At 45.9% G+C, this 24,392-nt stretch overlaps 1 protein-coding gene across 1 annotated transcript in view; it reads right to left on the bottom strand.

Moving 5' to 3' along the window:
- Nucleotides 1-24,392, bottom strand: part of Ube2e2 (ubiquitin conjugating enzyme E2 E2) — a 270,161-nt gene that overhangs the window by 4,494 nt on the left and 241,275 nt on the right. Inside the window, exon 4 of the mRNA XM_032917744.1 lies at nt 23,007-23,154. Within this exon, the coding sequence (XP_032773635.1) occupies nt 23,007-23,154 (148 nt within the window). The remainder of the gene's footprint in view (nt 1-23,006; nt 23,155-24,392) is intronic.

Below are 24,392 nucleotides of genomic sequence, written 5' to 3'. Positions count from 1 at the left end.
TCCAGGTGGAGAGAGGCTGAGGAAGACATCTGACACCAACCCCTGGCTTCTACATGTACTACACACAAAGTCGAATACATAAGCAACATACACAATATATACACTTTTAAAGCTTTACAGACTTCTTTAAGTCTCTGTGTTAGCACGTTTAGTCAGTGTGATTTGAACCATGCAGTGTGCAGTTAGCCCCTCCATCCTCCAGACGCCCCTCCATCCTCCAGACGCCCCTCCATCCTCCAGACGCTCCATCCTCCAGACGCTCCCTCCATCCTCCAGACCCCCATCCTCCAGACGCTCCCCATCCTCCAGACGCCCCTCCATCCTCCAGACGCTCCCCTCCATCCTCCAGACGCTCCCCATCCTCCAGACGCTCCCCTCCATCCTCCAGACGCCCCTCCATCCTCCAGACGCCCCTCCATCCTCCAGACGCCCCTCCATCCTCCAGACGCCCCTCCATCCTCCAGACGCTCCTCCATCCTCCAGACGCTCCCCCATCCTCCAGACGCCCCTCCATCCTCCAGACGCCCCTCCATCCTCCAGACGCCCCCATCCTCCAGACGCCCCATCCTCCAGACGCCCCTCCATCCTCCAGACGCCCATCCATCCTCCAGACGCCCCTCCATCCTCCAGACGCCCCTCCATCCTCCAGACGTCCCCTCCATCCTCCAGACGCCTCCCCATCCTCCAGACGCTCCCCATCCTCCAGACGCCCCTCCATCCTCCAGACGCCCCCCATCCTCCAGACGCCCCCATCCTCCAGACGCCCCTCCATCCTCCAGACGCCCTCCATCCTCCAGACGCCCCTCCATCTCCAGACGCTTCCCCCATCCTCCAGACGCCCCATCCTCCAGACGCCCCCCATCCTCCAGACGCCCCCCCATCCTCCAGACGCTCCCCCATCCTCCAGACGCTCCCCATCCTCCAGACGATCCCCATCCTCCAGACGCCCTCCATCCTCCAGACGCCCCCATCCTCCAGACGCCCTCCATCCCTCCAGACGCTTCCCCTCCATCCTCCAGACGCTCCCTCCATCCTCCAGACGCTCCTCCATCCTCCAGACGCTCCCCCATCCTCCAGACGCTCCCCCATCCTCCAGACGCTCCTCCATCCTCCAGACGCTCCCCCATCCTCCAGACGCTCCCTCCTTCCTCCAGACGCCCCTCCATCCTCCAGACGCTCCCTCCATCCTCCAGACGCCCCTCCATCCCTCCAGACGCCCCTCCATCCTCCAGACCCCTCCATCCTCCAGACGCCCCATCCCCTCCAGACGCCCTCCATCCTCCAGACTCCCCATCCTCCAGACGCCCCTCCATCCTCCAGACGCCCTCCATCCTCCAGACGCCCTCCATCCTCCAGACGCCCTCCATCCTCCAGACGCTCCCCATCCTCCAGACGCCCTCCATCCTCCAGACGCTCCATCCTCCAGACGCCCCCATCCTCCAGACGCTCCCCCATCCTCCAGACGCTCCTCCATCCTCCAGACGCCCCCCATCCTCCAGACGCTCCCCATCCTCCAGACGCCCCATCCATCCTCCAGACGCTCCCCTCCATCCTCCAGACTCCTCCATCCTCCAGACGCCCCCATCCTCCAGACGCTCCCTCCATCCTCCAGACGCCCTCCATCCTCCAGACGCTCCCTCCATCCTCCAGACGCCTCCCTCCATCCTCCAGACGCCCCTCCATCCTCCAGACGCTCCCCCATCCTCCAGACGCTCCCCTCCATCCTCCAGACGCCCCCATCCTCCAGACGCCTCCCTCCATCCTCCAGACGCCCTCCATCCTCCAGACGCCTTCCATCCTCCAGACGCCCCCATCCTCCAGACGCTCCCCCATCCTCCAGACGCCCTCCATCCTCCAGACGCCCCTCCATCTCCTCCAGACGCCCTTCCATCCTCCAGACGCCCTCCATCCTCCAGACGCTCCCCATCCTCCAGACGCTCCCCTCCATCCTCCAGACGCCCCTCCATCCTCCAGACGCCCCCATCCTCCAGACGCCTCCCATCCTCCAGACGCCCCTCCATCTCCAGACGCCCATCCATCTCCAGACGCCCTCCATCCTCCAGACGCCCCCATCTCCTCCAGACGCCCTCCATCTCCAGACGCCCATCCTCCAGACGCCCCTCCATCCTCCAGACGCCTCCATCTCTCCAGACGCCCCCATCCTCCAGACCCCTCCATCCTCCAGACGCTCCTCCATCCTCCAGACGCTCCTCCATCCCCTCCAGACGCTCTCCAGACGCCCATCCTCCAGACGCTTCCCCATCCTCCAGACGCCTCCATCCTCCAGACGCCCCCATCCTCCAGACGCCCCCTCCATCCTCCAGACGCCCATCCATCCTCCAGACGCCCCTCCATCCTCCAGACGCTCCCTCCATCCTCCAGACGCCCCTCCATCCTCCAGACGCCCCTCCATCCTCCAGACGCCCCTCCATCCTCCAGACGCTCCCCCATCCTCCAGACGCCCCTCCATCCTCCAGACGCTCCCCCATCCTCCAGACGCTCCCCTCCATCCTCCAGACGCCCCTCCATCCTCCAGACGCCGACTGGCTGTACAGTGGTGAGCCCAGCTTGTCTCTGGTTGCTCCCGATCCCTTCCTATTTGGCTATTTCCCAGGCCTGTTGCCCCTTCCTTATTCAGACACTCTACACAGAAAAATGCTCATGTTCTGAGTGTCATCGTAATATGACGTTACCTAAGGGCCATCTGCTCCACAAGAATGTACTTCAAAGAGAACAAGAGGTCACTGGGAAACATAAAGAGAAATTAAGTCAGGGAACGAACGAGCATTGTGTGTTAGTATAGACTAGACAAGCTCTAGAGTCATCAAGAAGACAAGCCTCGGGCTTGTAGGTGAGGGATTTCCAGGCTGGGGTAACTGAAAGGGGTAACTGAGTGCCATCCTATGTGTGGATGAGCTGGGATCCTGGACTGAATGGAAAGGAGAAAGCAGGTTAAGTACTAGCGGTCATGTATTTCTGTTTCTAGACAGTGGAAGCCATGTGACCAATGGCTTCATCCTCCAGGTGCCAGGACTTTCTCTTGAGTTGTGAGCTAAGGTAAACCCTTCCCTCCTCAAGCTGTATCTGTTGGTATTTTGTAACAGCAACAAGGAAAGTAACTAATACTGTGTGTGTGTGTGTGTGTGTGTGTGTGTGTGTGTGTGTGTGAAAGAGAGAGAGAGAGAGAGAGAGAGAGAGAGAGAGAGAGAGAGAGAGAGAGAGAGAGAGCGAGAGCGAGAGCGAGAGCGAGAGAGTAGGCTGTATACACTTAGGTGTAAGTACAAACTTTCCCATGTGGGTAATTCCAGATTTCACCTACAGAGGTCTTAATCCACACTACCCAGTCAAACCATAAAAATTTGGTGTGTGTGTGTGTGTGTGTGTGTGTGTGTGTGTGTGTGTGTGTGTGTGTGTGTGGGCTAGTGGGGAGTGGCTGAGAAGTGAACCCAGGGCCTTGCACACGATAAACAGGAGGTCTGTCACTGAGCTCAGGTAGCATGGCAGAGTTTGTACTAGAAGTACAAATGGATTCTGCATTAATAAAAAAGAGCAGGCTAAGGCCCTAATTTGTGGGCAGTTGTGGCTTCACAGACTCTGAGTCTCATTTGGAATACGCTTTGGAGGCTGCATTTTGGTGTCAAAATTAAATGTGGTAACGTGAACCAAATCACACAATCCCACTTAAATTCTAAAATAGTTATTTTTATAGCAGGCTTAAGATGTTTAAGCCACTCTCTTGCCCTGAAAGCCTTACTGAGTACTTAAAATATCTCCACCTTTTTTTCTATAATTCACCACATTCGTTCCTGTTATAAATAGGAGATTATATGTTTAGCACAGTACGGGGGCGGGGGAGGAGGAGTGGCCCGCCATCCCTGTACGTACATCTGCACGAACAGTTACACCGTCTCTGTGAGTGAGTTATCATTTGTCCAGCTTATTCCTAACACTGCCTCGACTGCTCCGAGGGGCGGCGACCCACATTTTTGTTTTGCAAGGCTAAAGTATAGAGTACCTCTTGGCCTAGAGTTTGGCTACACTTCTGTCTGAGGAGCTGAGAGGAGAATTTTGGTGGCCACACTTACTATCTTATTTCATTTAGGTCTAGAAAAACAAACAAGAAGTGCAGGCTACAGGAATGTGTGCGGCAGCCACTGCTGGGAGCAGACATCAACAGAGCGGGTGCCCCTTTAATTATACCCAGTTGTTAGTTCTCCGTTACATGGAATGCTTTTACCGACAATGCTCGCTTCATCCTTAGATGGCCACTTTGAAGTTTACTGAAGTCTTGAAAGGGTGCAGTCCAGATACAATGAAGAGGCTCACAGTAAAGACATTCAGGAGAATGTGAGGACCCAGTCAGCACATGCACTGAGCTTCAGCGCTGCAGGGACAAAGTGGGGAGGAGGTAGGGTCCTAAAGGAGACCAGGGCATCTGCAGAAATAGCGATTCTTTCTCTTGCAAATTAGGCTTAACAAGCACCTAGAGAGATTTACGTGTTTAAATTACCTGACATGATAATAGCACAAAAAAAAAATCAGTAAGATATTAATTATGTACTCAAAGATAAGAAGAGCACTGAATACCAGGATTTGCCTTAAAAATGCCTGTAACTGCCGCTGCCTCGTCGATTCATGTCCAGTGCATGAGGCAGACTTGAAAGCTCCTACCTGAGGGCAGGCAGGTATTTGCCTCTCGGTCTAATAGTATTAAAGCACAGACGAGAGGGCACGAGGGGAGGAAGGACAAAGACGCACTCCAGGTGGACAGGGCTGCTGACTCTAACCACGGAACCTCCTCTAACTTCCGGGGCAAGTGGATTAAGATCAGAAATAAAAATTAGCTCAGTAATTTAAGTCTACTTCTCACTTTGACTGAGCTTAAGCCTCTGTAAAGTGTTTCTGACGTAGGAGAGAGAGAGAGCCCCAGGGTGATCTAGTGTGTGTGGACCAGGACAGGGAAGAGGGCAGGGCAGGGGAGCAGGATGTTTCCGGACTTCCTACTCGATGATTCTGAGATTCTTTGCCCCTGGGAGTAAGACTAACTGCTTAATCAAACCCACTTGGAATTCTTAAAAGGCTCATGGCTATACTAACAAGCCATCCACAACTTACAATGAAGCTGTAAGCTAAAATTAAGATGAATAATTAAATCTCCCGGGAAAACACAAGATAAAACTGTACTGCTTTAGTGCTGTTAGCTGGTGATTTTAGTTGTCAGAACGAGGGTTAACAATGTTCACCCCATATGCACAGCAAACATGCTCGTGTGGAGACATTAATTTCCTGTGCCTTACTTTGCTGACCTCACTGCAGTTTTTTTTAGTTTTTGGTGTCTGCGGTACACGTGCATGTATACCTGTGGTAGGCATGTGGAGACCAGAGGTCCATGTTGGGTGTCTAACACTTTTCCACTTAAAAATTTTTTTTTTTTAAATTCAGGCACTTTTTAGTATTTTCAGTAAAATTGCATAGTTTTTTCCCCATTTTAAAATTTTTTCTCTCATATGTTTCATTTTTTCCCTCCCTATCCTCGCCGATCCTCCCTCCCGTTTTCTCCCGATCCACCCCCCTCTACCTCCTCTCAGAAAAGAGCAGGTCTCCCAGGGGGCACCAATCAAATATGGCATAGCAAGCTACAATGACCAGGCACGTATTCTCACATCATGGCTGGACAAGGCAACCCAGTAGGAGTAAAATGTCCTAAGGCGGGCAAAGGTCAAAGACAGCCCCTGCTCCCACTATTGGAAACCCCACAAGGACACCGAGCTACACAACCATAACATGTCTGCAGAGGACCTGGGTCACACCCCACCAGGTTCCTTGATCTCCGTGAGCCCACACGCGTCCCAGTCAGTCCTGTGGTCGCGCTCCTCTGGTCTCCTTGACCCCTGTGGCTCCTCCAATCCTTCCTAACCCTCCTCCACAGAACTCCCTGAGCTCTGCCTAAGATTTGGCCGTGTGACTGTTCCATCAGTTGCGGGATAAAGCCTCTCTAGTCTCTCTGATGAGGATTTTCCTAGGCTCTGGGACCAACACATCGTGCAGGCACGAAAAGCTGCAGGTCAGAGATTCTGTGGCTGGTTCAGGCTCTTTGTCCCCATTACTAGGTCTTCATCAGTGTCAGTCTAGTGGAGTCCACGGGGGTTTCTATCGCACTAGGCCCCCCACTCCAATCCTCTCTCCCAGTCCTCTCTCCAGCCTGCATCCCTGATCCCTCCTGTTGCCTCCTCCATCTGCCCCAGTCCACCCTCAGCATCTTCTCTAGTTCCCATTCCCAGGGAGAACCTCACATCTCCTCGTAAGCCTTTCTTGCTACTCATCCTTTCTGGACCTGTGGATTGCAGCCAGCATGGTTAGCCTTTATTTTACAGCTAATACCCACTTATCAGTGAGTACACATCATGTCTGACTTTCTGGATCTGGGTTACCTCACTCAGGATGATTTTTTTTTCTAGTTCCACCCATTGGCCAGCAAATTTCATGATGTTATATTTTTAACAGCCTAGTAATACTCCATTGTGCCAATGTACCACTTTATTTTTACTTTTTTAAAATCCATTCTTCAGTTGAGAGGCACCTGGGTTTGTTTCCAGTTTCTGACTTTCACCAACAAAGCAGTTATGCACATAGCCAAGCAATCATCTTTGCAGCAGGATAGTGTCCTCGGGAGGCAGATCAATTCCTGATTTTCTGAGAAATTGCCATGTTGATTTTCAAAGTGGCTTTGTGAGTTTACATTCCCATGAGCAGTAGAGGAGTAACTCTCTTACTTGCCAACCTCACTGGCGTGTGCTATGACTTAAGGTTTTGGTCTTGGCCATTTGGACAGGTATAACATAGAATCATTTCTGTACACTGTAAATGGCCCAAATACCCTAAAATTGCCTGCACATTAGTTGATCCTGAAAGGTTAAGGTTCCAAGGCATTGTCTTGGTTAATGAAGACTTTTTTTATTGGATATTTTAATTTACATTTCAAATGTTATTCCCTTTCCTGGTTTCCCATCCATAAAGCCTCTATCCTATCTCCCCTCCCACTAATTCTGTAAGGGTGTTCCCCCTCCCCATCCCACCCTCACTCCCTGCCCTGACATTCCCCTTTACTGGGGGCGGGGGGGAGTCCAGCCTTGGCAGGAGCAAGGATTTCTCCTCCCATTGGTGCCCAACAAGGCCATCATCTGCCACATATGCAGCTGGAGACATGGGTCTGTCCATGTGTACTCTTAGGGTAGTGGTTTAGTGCCTGGGAGCTCTGGTTGGTTGGTATTGTTGTTCTTATGGTGTTGCAAACCCCTTCAGCTCCTTCAATCCTTTCTCTAACTCCTCCTGTGGGGACCTCATTCTCAGTTCAATGGTTGGCTGCTAGCATTCGCCTCTGTATTTGTCATGCTCTGGCAGAGCCTCTCAGGAGACAGCTATATCAGGCTCCTGTCAGCATGCACTTCTTGGCAACAGCAATATTGTCTGAGTTTGGTGGCTCTCTATATATGAGCTGGATTCCCAGGTGGGGCAGTCTCTGGATGGCCTTTCCTTCAGTCTCTGCTCTAAACTTTGTCTCTGTACCTCCTCCTGTGAATATATTTCTTCCCCATTTTAAGAATGACTGAAGCATGCCCACTTTGGTCATCTTTCTTCTTGAGTTTCATGTGGTCTGTGGATTGTATCTTGGGTAATTTGAGCGTTTGGGCTAATATCCACTTATCAGTGAGTGCATACCATGTGTGGTTTTTGGTGACTGGGTTACCTCACTCAGGATACTTTCTAGTTCCATCCATTTGCCTAGGAATTTCATGAAATTATTGTTTTTAATATCTGAGTAGTACTCCATTGTGTAGATGTACCATATTTTCTGTATCCATTCCTCTGTTGAAGGACATCCGGGTTCTTTCCAGCTTCTGGCTATTATAAATAAGGCTGCTATGAACATAGTGGAGCATGTGTCCTTGTTGTATGTTGGAGCATCTTTTGTGTATATGCCCAAGAGAGGTATAGCTGGATCCTCAGGCAGTTCAATGTCCAATTTTCTGAGGAACCTCCAGACTGATTTCCAGAGAGGTTGTACCAGTCTACAATCCCACCAACAATGGAGGAGTGTTCCTCTTTCTCCACATCCTCGCCAGCATTTGCTGTCACCTGAGTTCTTGATCTTAGCCATTCTGACAGGTGTGAGGTAGAATCTCAGGGTTGTTTTGATTTGGATTTCCCTTATGACTAAAGTTGAACATTTCTTTATGTACTTCTTAGTCATTTAATATTCCTCAGCTGAGAATTCTTTGTTTAGCTTTGCACCCCATTTTTTTTTAAATAAACAAGAAAGTAAGTTACATCGTCATTTATTCTATTGTCCCAGTTTCAACCATTTTTTAGACAGGGCCTTACTATGAAACTGTGTTTATCCTGTCTCATGCTCACAGAAAACAACTTGCCTCCTGAGATGCACTGTCAGGCTTGTCCCAGTTTATCTCAAATTGATACAAAAGCCATGAAAATTACACATATACATCAGGTACTATATGATATTGCACATTGTGAAATGTTTAAACCAGATAAATAATGGACATAAAGACATACTTAGAAAAAAAAAATATTGAAAAGTATGAATTTACTTTGCTGTTTGTTTAATTACACACAGAACAACATCATAGATTTTCTTCGAATTTCCACCACTGTGGGGGGCAGATCTCTCTCCTTTCCCCCAAACCCATGGCATCACTCAGAGCATCCATAAATGCTGTTGCTACAAAATTGGACATTGGACAAATCTGTTGCTGTCAGTATTACATTTAACTGACTTTTTTATTATTATTATTATTAACTTGAGTATTTCTTATATACATTTCGAGTGTTATTCCCTTTCCCAGTTTCCAGGCAAACATCACCCTCCCCCCTCCCCTTCCTTATGGGTATTCCCCTCCTAACCCTCCCCCCTTGCTTCCTCTCCCCAACAGTCTAGTTCACTGGGGGTTCAGTCTTAGCAGGACCCAGGGCTTCCCCTTCCACTGGTGCTCTTACTAGGATATTCATTGCTACCTATGAGGTCAGAGTCCAGGGTCAGTCCATGTATAGTCTTTGGGTAGTGGCTTAGTCCCTGGAAGCTCTGGTTGGTTGCATTTGCTGTACATATGGGGTCCGAGCTCCTTCAAGCTCTTCCAGTTCTTTCTCTGATTCCTCCAACAGGGGGTCCTGTTCTCAGTTCAGTGGTTTCCTGCTGGCATACGCCTCTGTATTTGCTGTATTCTGGCTGTGTCTCTCAGAGCAATATGCATTCACATTTTGATCATCCGTCTGGAGTTTCATTTGTTCTAGGCATCTAGGGTAATTTGAGCATTTGGGCTAATAGCCACTTATCAATGAGTACATACCGTGTATGTCTTTCTGTGATTGGGTTAGCTCACTCAGGATGATATTTTCCAGTTCCAACCATTTGCCTACGAATTTCATAAAGTCATTGTTTTTGATAGCTGAGTAATATTCCATTGTGTAGATGTACCACATTTTCTGTATCCATTCCTCTATTGAAGGGCATCTGGGTTCTTTCCAGCTTCTGGCTATTATAAATAAGGCTGCGATGAACATAGTGGAGCACGTGTCTTTTTTATATGTTGTGCACCCCATTTTTAATAGGGTTATTTGATTCTCTAGAGTCTAACTTCTTGAGTTCTTTTTAATTATTGGATATTAGCCTTCTATCAGATGTAGAATTGATAAAGATTTTTTCCCCAATCTGTTGGTTGCCATTTTGTCCTAATGACAGTGTCCTTTGCCTTACAGAAGCTTTGCAATTTTATGAGGTTCCATTTGTCAAGTCTTGATCCTAGAGCATAAGCCATTGGTGTTCTGCTCAGGAAATTTTCCCCAGTGCCCATGTGTTCGAGGCTCTTCCCCACTTTCTCTTCTATTAGTTTGAGTGTATCTGGTTTTATGTGGAGAACATTGATCTACTTGGACTTAAGCATTGTATAGGGTGATAAGAATGGATCGATTTGCATTCTTCTAAATGCTGACCTCCAGCTGAACCAGCACCATTTGTTGAAAATGCTATCTTTTTTTCTACTGGATGGTTTTAGTACCACTGTTAAGATCTCATGACCACAGGTGAGTGGGTTCATTTCTGGGTCTTCAATTCTATTCCATTCATCAACCCGTCTGTCTCTGTACCAATACCATGCAATTTTTATCACTATTGCTCTGTAATACAGCTTGAGGTCAGGGATGGTGATTCCCCCAGAAGTTCTTTTATTGTTGAAGATAGATAGTTTTCGCTATCCTGTTTTGTTTTGTTCTTTGCTTTTTTCATTTGAAATGACTGCAAATTGCTCTTTCTAACCCTATGAAGAATTGAGCTGGAATTTTGATGAGGGTTGCATTGAATCTGTGATTGCTTTGGGCAAGATGGCCATTTTTACAACATTAATCCTGCCAATCCATGAGCATGGGAGATCTTTCCATCTTCTGAGATCTTCTTCAGTTTCTTTCTTCAGAGACTTGATACTTTGCTGAAGTTGTTTATCAGGCTTAGTAGTTCTCTGGTGGAACTTTTGGGGTCACTTAAGTATACTATCATATCATCTGCAAATAGTGATACTTTGACTTCTTCCTTTCCAATCTGTATCCCTTTGACCTTCTTTTGTTGTCTGATTGCTCTGGCTAGGACTTCAAGTACTATATTGAATAAGTAGGGAGAGAGTGGGCAGCCTTGTCTAGTCCCTGATTTTAGTGGGATTGCTTCAAGTTTCTCTCCATTTAGTTTGGTGTTGGCTACTGGTCTGCTGTATATGGCTCTTACTGTGTTTAGGTATGGGCCTTGGATTCCTGATCTTTCCAAGACTTTTTCCCTGAAGGGTGTTGAATTTTGTCAAATGCTTTCTCAGCATCTAGTGAGATGATCGTGCATTTTTTTTTCTTCTTTGGGTTTGTTTACATAGTGGATTATCTTGATGGATTTCCATATATTGAATCATCCCTGCTTCCCTGGAGTGAAGCTTACTTGGTCATGATGGATGATCATTTTGATGTGTTCTTGGAGTATTTTTGCATCGATATTCATAAGAAAAATTGGTCTGAAGTTCTCTTTCTTTGTTGGGTCTTTGTGTAGTTTAGGTGTAAGTGTAATTGTGGCTTCATAGAAGAAATTGGGTAGTGTTCCTTCTGTTTATATTTTCTGAAATTTTTTGGTCAGTATTAGTATTAGGTCTTCTATGAAAGTCTGATAGAATTCTCCACTAAAGCCATCTGGTCCTGGGCTTTTATTGGTTGGGAGACTTTTAATAACTGCTTCTATTCCTTTAGGAGTTATGGGGTTGTTTAAATGATTTTTCTGTTCCTGATTTAACTTTGTTACCTGGTATCTGTCTAGAAAACTGTCCATTTCCTCCAGATTTTCCAGTTTTGTTGAGTATAGGCTTTTGTAGTAGGATCTGATTATTTTTTGAATTTCCTCAGTTTTTGTTGTTATTTCTGATTTTATTAATTTGGATACTGTCTCTGTGTCCTCTGGTTAGTCTGGCTAAGGGTTAATCTATCTTGTTATTTTCTCAAAGAACCAGCTCCTGTTTTTGTTTAATCTTTATATAGTTCTTTTTGTTTTTACTTGGCCAATTTTAGCCCTGAGTTTGATTATTTCCTGCTGTCTACTCCGCTTGGGTGTATTTGCTTCTTTTGTTCTAGAGCTTTTAGGTGTGCTGTCAAGCGGCTGACATATGCTCTTTCCAGTTTCTTTTTGCAGGCACTCAGAGCTATGAGTTTTCCTCTCAGCACTGCTTTCATTGTGTCCCATAAGTTTGAATGGTATGTTGTGCCTTCATTTTCATTAAGTTCTAAGAAGTCTTTAATTTCTTTCTTTATTTCTTCCTTTATCATGAGTAGAGCACTGGTCAATTTCCATGTGTATGTGGGCTCTCTGTCGTTTTTGTTGTTGTTGAAGATCAGCCTTAGTCCGTGGTGATCTGATAGGATGCATGGGATTATTTCAATCTTCCTGTATCTGTTGAGGCCTGTTTTATGACCGATTATATGATCAACTTTGGAAAACGTAACATGAGGTGCTGAGAAGAAGGTATATCCTTTTGTTTTAGGATGAAATAAATGTTCTATAGATAATTGTTAAATCCATTCAGTTCATAACTTCTGTTAGTTTCTCTATGTCTCTGTTTAGTTTCAGTTTCCAGGATGAGTGTGGGGTGTTGAAGTCTTCCACTATCATTGTGTAAGGTACGATGTGGGCTTTGAGCTTTAGTAAGGTTTCTTTTATGAATGTAGGTGCCCTTGCATTTGGAGCATAGATATTCAGGATTGAGAGTTCATCTTGGTGGACTTTTTCTTTGATGAATATGAAGTATCCTTCCATATCTTTTTTGATAATGTTGAAAGTCGATTTTATTGGATATTAGAATGGTTACCACAGCTTGTTTCTTGGGACCATTTGCTTGGAAAGTGGTTTTCCAGTCTTTTACTCTGAGGTAGTGTATGTCTTTTTCACTGAGGTGTGCTTCCTGTATGCATCCAAATACTGAGTTCTGTTTATGTATCCAGTCTGTTAGTCTATGTCTTTTTATTGGGGAATTGAATCCATTGATGTTAAGAGATATTAAGGAATAGTGATTGTTTTTTCTGTTATTTTGTTGTTAGAGGTGGAATTATGTTTGTGTGGATCTCTTCTTTTACGTTAGTTGCAAGAATATTACTTTCTTGCTTTTTCTAGGGTATAGTTTCTCTCCTTGTGTTGGAGTTTCCCATTTAACATCCTTTGTAGGGATGGATTTGTAGAAAGATACTGTGTAAATTTGGTTTTGTCATGGAATATCTTGGTTTCTCCATCTATGTTAATTGAGAGTTTTGCAGGATATAGTAACCTGGGCTGGCATTTGTGTTCTCTTAGGGTCTGTATGACATCAGTCCAGGATCTTCTGGCCTTCATAGTTTCTGGCGAAAAGTCTGGTGTGATTCTGATAGGTCTGCCTTTATATGTTACTTGACCTTTTTCCCTTACTGCTTTTATTATTCTTTCTTTGTTTTGTACCTTTGGTGTTTTGTCTATTATGTGACGGGAAGAATTTCCTTTCTGGTCCAATCTATTTTGAGTTCTGTAGGCTTCTTGAATGTTGACATCTCTTTCTTTAGGTTAGGGAAGTTTTCTTCTATATTTTTGTTGAAGATATTTACTGGTCCTTTATGTTGGGAGTCTTCACTCTCTTCTATACCTATTATCCTTATCTTTGATCTTCTCATTGTGTCCTGGATTTACTGGATGTTTGGGTTTAGGAGCTTTTTGTGTTTTACATTTTCTTTCACTGTTGTGTCAACATTTTCTATGGTATCGTCTGTCCCTGAGATTATCTTCTATCTCTTGTATTCTGTTGATGATGCTTGCATCTATGACTCCTGATCTCTTTCCTAAGTTTTTTATATCCAGGGGTGTCTCCCTTTGTGATTTCTTTATTGTTTCTATTTCAGTTTTTAGATCCCGGAGGTTCAATTCCTTCACCTGTTTGGTTGTGTTTTCCTGCGATTGTTTAAGGGATTTTCGTTTCTTCTTTAAGGGCCTTTACTTGTTTACCTGTGTTGTCCTGTTTTTCTTTAAGGGACTTATTTTGTCTTTCTTAATGTCCTCTATCATCATCATGAGATGTGATTTTAAATGCACACCTTGCTTTTCCAGTGTGTTGGGACATCCAATATTTGCTTTGGTGGGAGAACTGGGTTCTGATGATGCCAAGGAGTCTTGGTTTCTGTTGCTTAGTTTCCTGAGCTTGTCTTTTGCCATTTGGTTGTCTGTGGTGTTAGCTGGTCTTGCTGTCTCTGACAGTGGCTTGACCCTCCTGTTAGCCTATATGTAAGTACTCCTGGAGACCAGCTTTCTCCCAGTGGTATCTGGGTACAGAGAGCTGTGGTCAGCTTTGGTTCCAGGCAGAAACCAGAAGGGTTCTGTCCCAGACTGCTCCTGGGTCAGTGTGTCCAGGGTCTTGATTCTGCTAGGCAGGCATTACACCAGAACTGTATCCCTAGCCATTTAGTCTGACGTATTTTGTCTTTTAGACCTAGAACACATATTCTATAGAAGCTAACAACAACAATACAGTAGGGGGGTATACAGGCTTGTGTTTGAAATAAGCTTCTTTTGAATGCTCAGTGTAGTCAGAGGGAATTGCATGAGGAGATGGTTTGCTTATTGTGGCGCTGGAAATAGGAAAGCAGATTTTAATTAATTTTTAGTTGATAGGATCATCTTGCATATTTAAATGACCCAGAATACAAGCTTACAAGTCAAAAGCACAATGTAACAATCAAATCATTTTTTTAATGAATGTTTTTCTACTCCTTTTCCTTATAGACAATAAAATCCATCGCACATGAGAACTGCATACTTATAAATCTAGGAAAAAGTTGTTTGAAGACAGTATGAAGACAACAAAATTGTCGTTTTAAGCATTTCAAAGACCTGTTCATCTAATCTCCCACAGCTAGGATGGGCTTTCTGTTGAATACATTTCTGTTGAATTCACTGATACTTCCTTGAGCTTTCAAAGTGTTTACTGAGGTCTACATGTACCACGTATTTTCACCCAGTGATCCTGGAGGGCTCAGGACTACAGGCATCTACTCATAAATGGGCACATCTGTCTATGCAAGTCAGCAGCTGGTTAGTGTGAGGCAGGTCAGAACTCTAATTTCCCAACAGCTTCCAAGTGTAAGGCTGGCTTCCTTCACTTCATTCTTTTAAATGGTGAGTTTTAACCCTGTGTTGGGCTCATCTGTGTGACATCATGTGATATGAGGGGAATTACAAGGTTCTCGGAAAAAGCACATACAAGGGGCAAGTCACAATGCATTTCAGACAAGTCAGGCATGGATGCAGAGAATATCAGGGCAGCAGCTTAGAGTCAGGCAATAAAAACACCTTACACTGCATATCAGTATGAGACCCTGCTCTCTGTGCTCTGGAGACTCAGAGTGCCACAGCGATGACGGCATCGGGTGCATGGCATTGCTGACTTAGACCAGGGTGCTCCATGTTCACACTCCCTGACGTGGCATGAAGGAAGTATGTGCCGACTCAGACGGCGAGGGTCTCCAGTGTCTGCAGAAGTATGGAGCGCCCAGTCTGGTGCGGGATGAGGAAAGCCTGACAGAGGGAGTGGGTGGGTGGTGAACAGGAGAGTGTGCACACTACACAAGTATGCAGAGTAAAGGAAGCTGCAGTTTTATATAAGAAACAATTAAAGCATAATGCTAACAGGCTGCACAGAGGAAGAGACTGCAGTCAGGCTCTCTCTCGGTTCTGTTACACGAGGTACACACTCTTATCTGTTACACCAGGTTCACACTCTTATCTGTTACACCAGGTACACACTCTTATCTGTTACACCAGGTACACACTCTTATCTGTTACACGAGGTTCACACTCTTATCTGTTACACCAGGTTCACACTCTTATCTGTTACACCAGGTACACACTCTTATCTGTTACACCAGGTACACACTCTTATCTGTTACACGAGGTTCACACTCTTATCTGTTACACCAGGTACACACTCTTATCTGTTACACGAGGTACACACTCTTATCTGTTACACCAGGTACACACTCTTATCTGTTACACGAGGTACACACTCTTATTTGTTACTGTTACCAGGTTCACACTCTTATCTGTTACACCAGGTACACACTCTTATCTGTTACACCAGGTACACACTCTTTTTTTTTTTCTTTTTTCTTTTTTTTTTTTTTTTTTTCAGGCTGGGGACCGAACCAGGACCTTTGGCTTTCCTAGGCAAGCGCCTACCACTGAGCCAAATCCCCAACCCACCAGGTACACACTCTTATCTGTTACACTAGGTTCACACTCTTATCTGTTACACCAGGTACACACTCTTATCTGTTACACCAGGTACACACTCTTATCTGTTACACCAGGTACACACTCTTATCTGTTACACCAGGTACACACTCTTATCTGTTACACGAGGTACACACTCTTATCTGTTCTTAAAATTTATAAAAATGAAAGTGAAAGTAAGTATGAACTACACTGGATGTTTTTTCTTTGGTGTGAAGTAGATTTTAAAATGAAATTTTTGTTACTTTATCTAGTAAAGTTACTATTTATTTTTGAAATCACTCGTTTAAAGCCATAGAACATGTAGAAGTAATTCCTGCTATATCATCACAGTTACTTATAAAAACAAAAGTCATTCAGATGTCAATGATGTTTGAAAAATAAAGAGTGTGAAAAACGTGCTCGTTGTAAGGCACGGCTCTGTCACTCAAGTTCAAAGGCGTAACTTCCTACTGGGTATTGGCCAATGTGTAGCTGTCACACACTTCACTGAGTGTAAGAAACCATACAGGCCCAAGACGCCCAAGACCAAGTTCTCACATAAAGGAGGTTTATTTGCCCCACAGGGATGGAGGGCAGCGGATACGAGACAAAGACAGGAGAGAGAGGATAAGGTAGAAGGGGAAGGGAACAAGGGAGGGAGGGGAGAGGTATTTGTCCCAGAGTAGGTCAAAGATTGCCCTTGTGGAGAAAGGAGACAATATGCCCATAGGCAAATGACAGTTTATAAAGGCCCAAGGGGAACTCTGTGATAGGATGGGGTGTTTAATTTTGATTGGTCATGTTAATTAGGCGAGCCAAAGTGTGCTGTTGACTGCTGAACTTCCATACTTTGAGATCTGGACCTTGGTAGTCAGCCTCAGGAGGAAGAAGTGGCCAAATAAGAGAATAGACCTTGGTGGCTAGCTTTATAAATGTAATCTTATGGTTCTTAGAAAGGCAGGGGAATGGGAGAGAAAGGCAAGGCCTGTCAGAGCCATGCTGGACATGCTTGAGATAGCCAAAGTCCCGTCAATGACTAACGCTCTCCTGAATAAGCAGGGGCACGGGGGTCTGGAGAGACGGCTCAGTGTTGAAGAGTTTGCTGTACAAGAGCAGAGACCGAGCTCTGATCCTTTCACCTGCATCCAAGCTGGACACCACTTCTGAGACCTATAGCCCCAGTGCTGAGGGTAGGGCAGGAGATGGGGGACTCCAGGGCTTGCCGATCAGCTGGTCTAGCTAAAACAGGTATGCAGATATCCAGACTCACTGGGCCTGTGTCAAAAATAAAAGTCTGGCTAGATGGCTCAATGGTTAGGAGCACTGAATGCTCCTCCAGAGGAAAGGGTTCAATTCCCAGCATCCACCCGACAGTTTACAACTGTCTGTAACTCCAGTCCCATGGGATCCGACACCCAGCACCCTTTTCTGACCATGGCACAAGGAATACATGTAGTACGTAGACATACATGCAGAAAAACACTCATAGACATTACACACACACACACACACACACACACACACACACACACACACACACACACACACAGCTGAAGTTCATCCTTTCTTTCATTTGTTTCTTAACCATTTTTCTGTGCACGAAAAGAGGAGAGAAAGTAAATGTGGAGGAGAAATTGGTACACTGTGAATGAGAAGTGCAGGGTATCGGGAAGGCGAAGAGCAGAGAAGAGGAGGAGGTAGGGGGGTAGGCCACAGAAGTGGGGAGGGCTGGGGGGGGCAGACGGAGAAGAGGCAGAAGGGCAGAGCTCTGCAAGGTGCCGTAAGCTGTCCTGCCAGAGGCACTGTTGTTCCCTGCTCAATCACGGGCCACAGCCCAGGGGTCCCTAGCAAGGGACAGTCACACATCGGGCTCGAGGTGGCGAGCACTTGGTCTGGAGGGGAGGTAGATCGTGCGCTATTGACTGGTTACATACATTCCGAGCTACGTTACTGATTAAGAAGTGAGGAGGCAGGCTGGAGGGATGGCTCAGTGGTTAAGAGCACTGACTGCTCTTCCAGAGTTCCTGAGTTCAATTCCCAGTAACCACATGGTGGCTCACAACCATCTGTAATGGGATCTGATGCCCTCTTCTGGTGTGTCTGAAGACAGCAACAGAGTACTTACAATAAATAAATCTTAGAAGTGAGGAGGCCTCTGGACTTGTGGTGCGGGTCACAGAGGAGCAGGTAAGAAAAGCAGAGCAGAGAGGTCACACCAGGTAAGCAAGTAGTGCTCCACCTGCCATATCACCTTTCCTGTACAAGGACATGGTTCAGAGAGAGAGAGAGAGAGAGAGAGAGAGAGAGAGAGAGAGAGAGAGAGAGAGAGAGGCAGCACTGGACAGGCCACACTGAGAATGTAAGGATCAGCTGCCACACTGCCATGGTCATAGCCCTTCAGGCTGAATGAACGGTGCTATCTTTTTTTCTGTTCTCATACCCAGGCCCTGAGGACATCAGACACCAGGTATGAAACCATGGACTATATGCAATAGCAAATCCACCAGGGCAACGGCTCTGAAGAGTCAGTCTGGGGAAGCAGGCATTTATTAGACAGTCTAACCGGTGTCCCGCCACACACACACACACACACACACACACACACACACACACACACACACACACACCCCTCCCTCAGGAAGGCTGAGGGAGATGGGGATGTGGTGGCCTCAGAGGCACTGTACTTATGAGAAGAGGCCCCGCAGTTCAATACGAGGGGCTCAGGACTTACGGCCCCTAGGCTTGGGAAATCCTTTTAGTGCACCCTTAGCAGATTGTAACCTGATATGAAGCAAAAGCTCCCGCTACAGTATTACTAGCCGCCTACAGGCATTTCTGACAGTCCCTTCCACTAGTGGACTTCATCTTCCACCAACAAGAAACCACAGGGCAGTATGGACTTAAGGGAGACAGAATTAACGAGAGATGGCATTTAGAGCCTTGGAAGGGGCAACCACAAGCATTAGAGCCTTGGAAGTGGCAAGCACAAGCTCCGCAGTAACTGCATTCGCGTGTAATGTATCTTACTTCTTTCCTTTTTGCAGTGATCCTCCTGTCTCTGCCTGCAGGTGTGTGGCACTAAGCTCACGATTTATTCTGACTTTCTCTGTGTGTTGCTTTGGTGCTGGCACTCAGTCCCATGCCTGTACTTGTTAAGCACTGGCCCCACCAGTAAGCCGCCCTGGCTGTGCACTCCAGAGCGCTTCCAGAGGCTCCATCCAGGGGCGCATGGCAAACCTAGCCTGTGTATGGCATCCTACACCTTTCTGTTTATGTGGCTCAAGAACTGGACATAGGATGATAAGTTACACTGGGACAGACAAAAGGGCAGTCCATATAACCTGACAGCTGTTATCACTCTTGAGGGATGTCACTGAGTCTAAACCATGGGGCCATCTGCAGCCAAGAGTGGCCATGTACACTGCCCAGAATAAAGCCCTAAGCATACTCCAAACATGGGTATTAAAAAAGATTTGTGTAACTCCTTTTTATTTGTCTGTATGTGTGTATGAGAGGAAGAGTAGAGAGGGAGAAAGAGAGAATGTATTCATGCTCGTGCAGATGCTCTCAGAGGCCATCAGATCTCCTTAAGCTGGATTACAGGTGGTTGGGAGCCACCCTATCAGGGTGCTGGGAACTGAACATGGGTCCTCCAGAAAAGCAGCAGGCATTATTAACAGCAGAGCCATCTCCCCAACCCAGGAGACTGCATGTTGTGTTTGCGTGCTTGTGAGACTTAAAACATACAAAGTGTGGTTCTCAGGGCCTGAACCTTGCAGATGACAGGTGTCGTTGTAAATATCAAAAGGCTGGACACCTCCAGCTGTTAGTAAATCCAAATGCTGGGGGCAGGGAGGTGATGTCATGGGTTTTTGAGCCTATAAGCTAAACGTTTGTTTAGTCTGTGTGTATACAGTTCACTTGCTATGCAACAGTCAAATAACTTACAACAAAACACATCTGCTCAGAGAAACAGTGACAGCAGAAACAAAAACTACCTAAAAAGTGTGGAAGGAGCCGGAGGAAAGGAGGAATTCTATTACAAATTATATGTACACCAAAGGATGGCCGTGTAGGACTGTGGAATGTTCAAAACAGGGCCACGCTATCGGATGGTCAGAGTCAAACGTGGAAAAAATAGCTAACTTAGATTTGTTAATTAAGAAAAACAGATCCTGACTTAAAACACACAATTCTTTCCTGTTACTTAAGAAAGAAAGTTCTTTAATCCCGAGCATGGGAAGAATTAACAACTCAGGGTCTGAAATCAGCACCATCCTTAATTACCTTCCCTTAAAGAGTAATAGTGAACATGTCCACTAAGATCCAACCCAGATGCGCTCCCCGCCTCAGGCAGCCTCAGGCAGCCTCAGGCAGGCCAGTTTGAGGGAGCTGCCCCAAGAGCAGCTCTGAGGAGACAGACAGAGCGAGCTCTGGCCTTTGTTTATACTGAGGATCTGGGTCTCCTTTCCAGTTGCTCCTTTCCTTTTCGTTATTTGCCCCCAGCATAGGCTCATTATGTAGCTTAGGCTAGCTGCAAACTGACAATCCCCCTGCCTCAGCCCCCACGTTCAGGGATTGTAAGCAAGTTGCACTAAAAATTCTCACTGTTTGTGTCTCTGGGTCTTCCACTAACAGTGGCCAGATGCACAGCTTTGATACTTTTGCCCAATTCCTTAATGAACTTCAGACACAAAAGGTTTAGATAATTTGGAGGAGGAAAAACATCTAAGACACTGGTTGTAGCAGAGAGGGCTTCAGTATGGGGCAGTGTATGAGTCAGCACTTGGGGATCTGGGTTGCCCAACGCTGACAGCAAGTTATTGTTGGCAAGCACGCTGGCTCCATTCCTAGAACTAAAATAAAACAAACAAAATAAAATAATAAAAGGAACTAAAAATACATAAATGGTGGTTACTAGGAGGAAAACTCCAGCAGAGTGCCTGGTAAAAGGCAGGAGAATCTTAACACTCAGTTCAGATGTAAAAGCTTTTAATGCAGGCAACTTCCAAACTGACAGAATTGGAAAGATTTGCTCCAGGGTGAGCAATAAAATCCACGTACCAACAGCTAATCTCTGCCTGGATTTTCACGCAGAGGAAACAGCCAAGCACAAGGTCAAGCCAGGGTAGGAAGCTACCGTGTCTGTGTCCACACACACCAGACCACAGAGTAAGTCATTGACAGAGCCGAACCCAGCTGACCCTAAGTCCCCAAAGCAAGAGACACAAGTGACACTAACGCTCCACTTGGGAAAATATTTTAATGTTTATTTATTTTTACTCTTGTGTGTGTGTGTTTGCTTGTATGTAAATGCCTGGCTGGGTCATCAGATCCTCTGCAGTTACAGCTGGATGGGAGTTGTGCAGTGGGGACTGGGAGAGCAACCTGAGTCATCTGCAAGAGCAAGTGTCACCTCTCTAGCCCCTTACAAGTTCTAATAGGAAGACCATCCTAATAAGAAAGCCCAATCAATTGTTGGGACGTAGGTAAAATATTAAGGCCTAGGTAACAATTTCCTGGCTAGCCTGCCCTTATAAGGACATTTTCCCATGTATCTCTGCTGTTACTGAAAATCTTTCTATTGCCAGGATTGACTACATATTTTGTGATGTTCTGCATCCTTGGAAACCAGTCATGATCGAAATCAGTAGAACTATCTTGTATAGTTACCCACAATTAGCTTGGACCCAAACCAGCCACCTACAGGTCTTCCTGCACCCGTGTATAAGCTTCTATGGTATAAGCTGCCCCTGGGACAGCTTCGATATGAAAGAGACACCTGCACCAAAATGAGGAACTATTTGGAATACGACTTGCCTTTTGAGTGGTGTCAAGTAAAGTTTAAGACCTCAAGGCAGCCCTGGGAACTGACATCCTGATTGGCGAGTTAAGACACGAATGTTAGACAAGTCCTATCCTGGTAGACAAGTTAGGACACGAATGTTAGACAAGGCAAGTCCCCTGCCACGGCTGAACACCCCAACCAACGGGAGCAGGATGAGTGTATTACAAAGCCGTGCTCCTAAGGAAGTCCCTACCCCTAAATCCTGGATGGTGAACTGACTTGACACAGGTGTGTGTGGATTCCGAGCTTAAAACCCTGTAGGATCTTAACTCGGGGTCATGGTCAGTTGTTGAATCTGGACCATGGCCCTGGTCAACCAATCCCGGGGCGTATGCTCAATCAACTATCCCTGTCTGACTGAGATCAGTGCTTGTGTACTTTGTGAGGTGATTCCTGGGCCCCAATACCAATGAACTAAACTGTAAAACTTCCAACACTTTTCCCTCAGCACTGAGTGGCTGAGAGATGAGCTCAGGATACCTCTTCCGAAAGCAGGTGCTCGAAGCTGGGCTGACAGGCCACACACCATCAACACAGAAGCAAGAACAAAGACAGCGTCGTCACGTGACGGAAGGGACTGATACTACAGCAACAGTCAGCAGACACTTAGTGTCACCTAAGTGGACTTTACTATCTGGTGAACTAACTAAAAAGATTTTACCAAGGGGGATGGGATTCCACAAAATACCAGGAAAAGCAAGTTCCATGGGGAACATGAACACAGACTACTCTGGGGTCTCTGTGTCTCCAGAGTCAGCCCAAGGATGAGGAAGATTCACAGTTGGTTTGTCCTGTAGCTAAGAGAGAGTCATCAGACGCACACGATCATATGCAGAAGGAGGCACAGGGCTGAGGCTGAGCGCTGAGCAGAGCAGTGGGGCACACCGGCTTTCTGGGAACCCCAACTTCCTGATTCAGGGCACCAGCTTTTGCTAAGAGCTTACCAGGTTGCCGGCTGTTTCTTCGCTGAAAGTCGCATCTGTGCAGTGTCGCCTTGGCTGTCATAAGGTTTTAATAGCCCACATTTCTCAAATTAACATGTCTACTGGTATCTAATTAAAGATTAAGCTATTCAATTTGAATTTTTATCATTATTTGGCAGGAGAATTTAATGCATTCTAAAAATACATACTCTCATTTAAAATGATTATTCATTAATTTTTATCACATTATCTTTTAAGACTTTTGGGTAAATAATAGGTTTAAAAAGATAAAAGAAAGCAACAGTCACGTAGTATAGAAAGCTAAAATCAAGTCATGAGAAGCAGAGTACATAGCTAGCAGCGGGAACAGGTTCCAAGGCCTGCTCTGACCTGGTACCAGGCCCAGGGCACTCACCAGGGTTGCAGTCTGTAAGTAGTGAGCAGATGGACAGGAGGACTTTAGAGATGGTCAGGGCCGGACTCCAGTTGTCCTTGAGGATGTCCAGGCAGATCACGCCCTGGCTGTTGATATTACAGTGATAGATTCTCGTTCGGAAGGTGACCTAGGAGAAAACACAAAGTCGCTGGAACACACACAGCAAAACAGAACCCAGGACTTCTGGGGACGAGCCCTGGGCGTACCTGAGGAGCATGAGCAGGAAATGGGCTGGACTCGTGGAATATTTTTTAAAAATTTGGTGGATTTCAGTTGCTTTACTTTTTACATTTAGAAGATCCCCAACCAGAAATCAAATATAATTACCAGTAATGCAAAAATAAATGCTCTTTAATATGGTTTTAAAACATGAGTGAAAATATGCAAACACGTCACGTGCCTTTTTTATACAAGTGTATGTTATCACTGTATTTGCTACTGTTTAACTGCATTACCTTACTATAATCATAATTTACACACCTATTTCTTATTGAATTTTATATTTTAAGTGTGCTAGTAATAATAGTTTTTTTCCTTTAACAGTAAGATTACTATTGTCCTTGTCTTACATATAATTTGGAAAGTGATGACATAAAAACCCTTCTACGGAGGAATGGGACTCAGTGGTTAAGATGCCGCTGTTCTTGCAGAGGGCCCAGGCTTGGTTCTCAGCACTGACTGGCATAGCGACTTACAGCTGACAGCAACTCTGGGGCTAGGAGATCCAATGCTCTTTTCTGGTCTCTGAGGCACCAGGTACACAGGTATGCAGATATAATATTTAGACATATATAATTAAATAAAAGAAAAATCTTAGAAGAAATCTTTAATATTGAAAACAATCCAGCTTAGTCTTAGCTAAGCAGCAGTAAGATTTAAATGCTACTTATTATTTATGACTATAAATTTGTACTTCTCCAATTTAGAAATAATTCTTGGTGTTCTAAGAACCAGTTGTTGGCATGCTGAACTATCATGGCTCAGAACCAGGAAAAACACACGTGACGGACATCATTCTGTGGAATCTACCACTTGATCAGGGATCCAATATCCACTCAAAGATTAGGAGCTGATGTAATCTGCATGCTGCCACATTCCAGGAAGGCTGAGCAATGGCTGCTTTACAGCACACCCTGTCCTCAGCCAGGGCAGAAGCCAGCGCTGTCAGGCCACTCCACAACACAGGCCTCAAATGTCCAGAAGCCCTGAAGAGAGTAGAACAACCTTCTTCAAAACACAGCTGAATGAGCTGTGAGTCAGCGATAAGTAGCCAGCACCTGTGCTGGGGTAGGTTTGGGGACCAGGAAGGGGAGGAAGGATGACAGACAGGCTTCAGAGAGTGAAAGCTTTCCTTTTGATACTGTC

The sequence above is a fragment of the Rattus rattus genome, chromosome 12 (assembly GCF_011064425.1).
Source record: "Rattus rattus isolate New Zealand chromosome 12, Rrattus_CSIRO_v1, whole genome shotgun sequence".
In the NCBI taxonomy this organism is placed as follows: Eukaryota; Metazoa; Chordata; class Mammalia; order Rodentia; family Muridae; genus Rattus; species Rattus rattus.
This window is presented reverse-complemented; position numbering and strand designations above follow the sequence as displayed.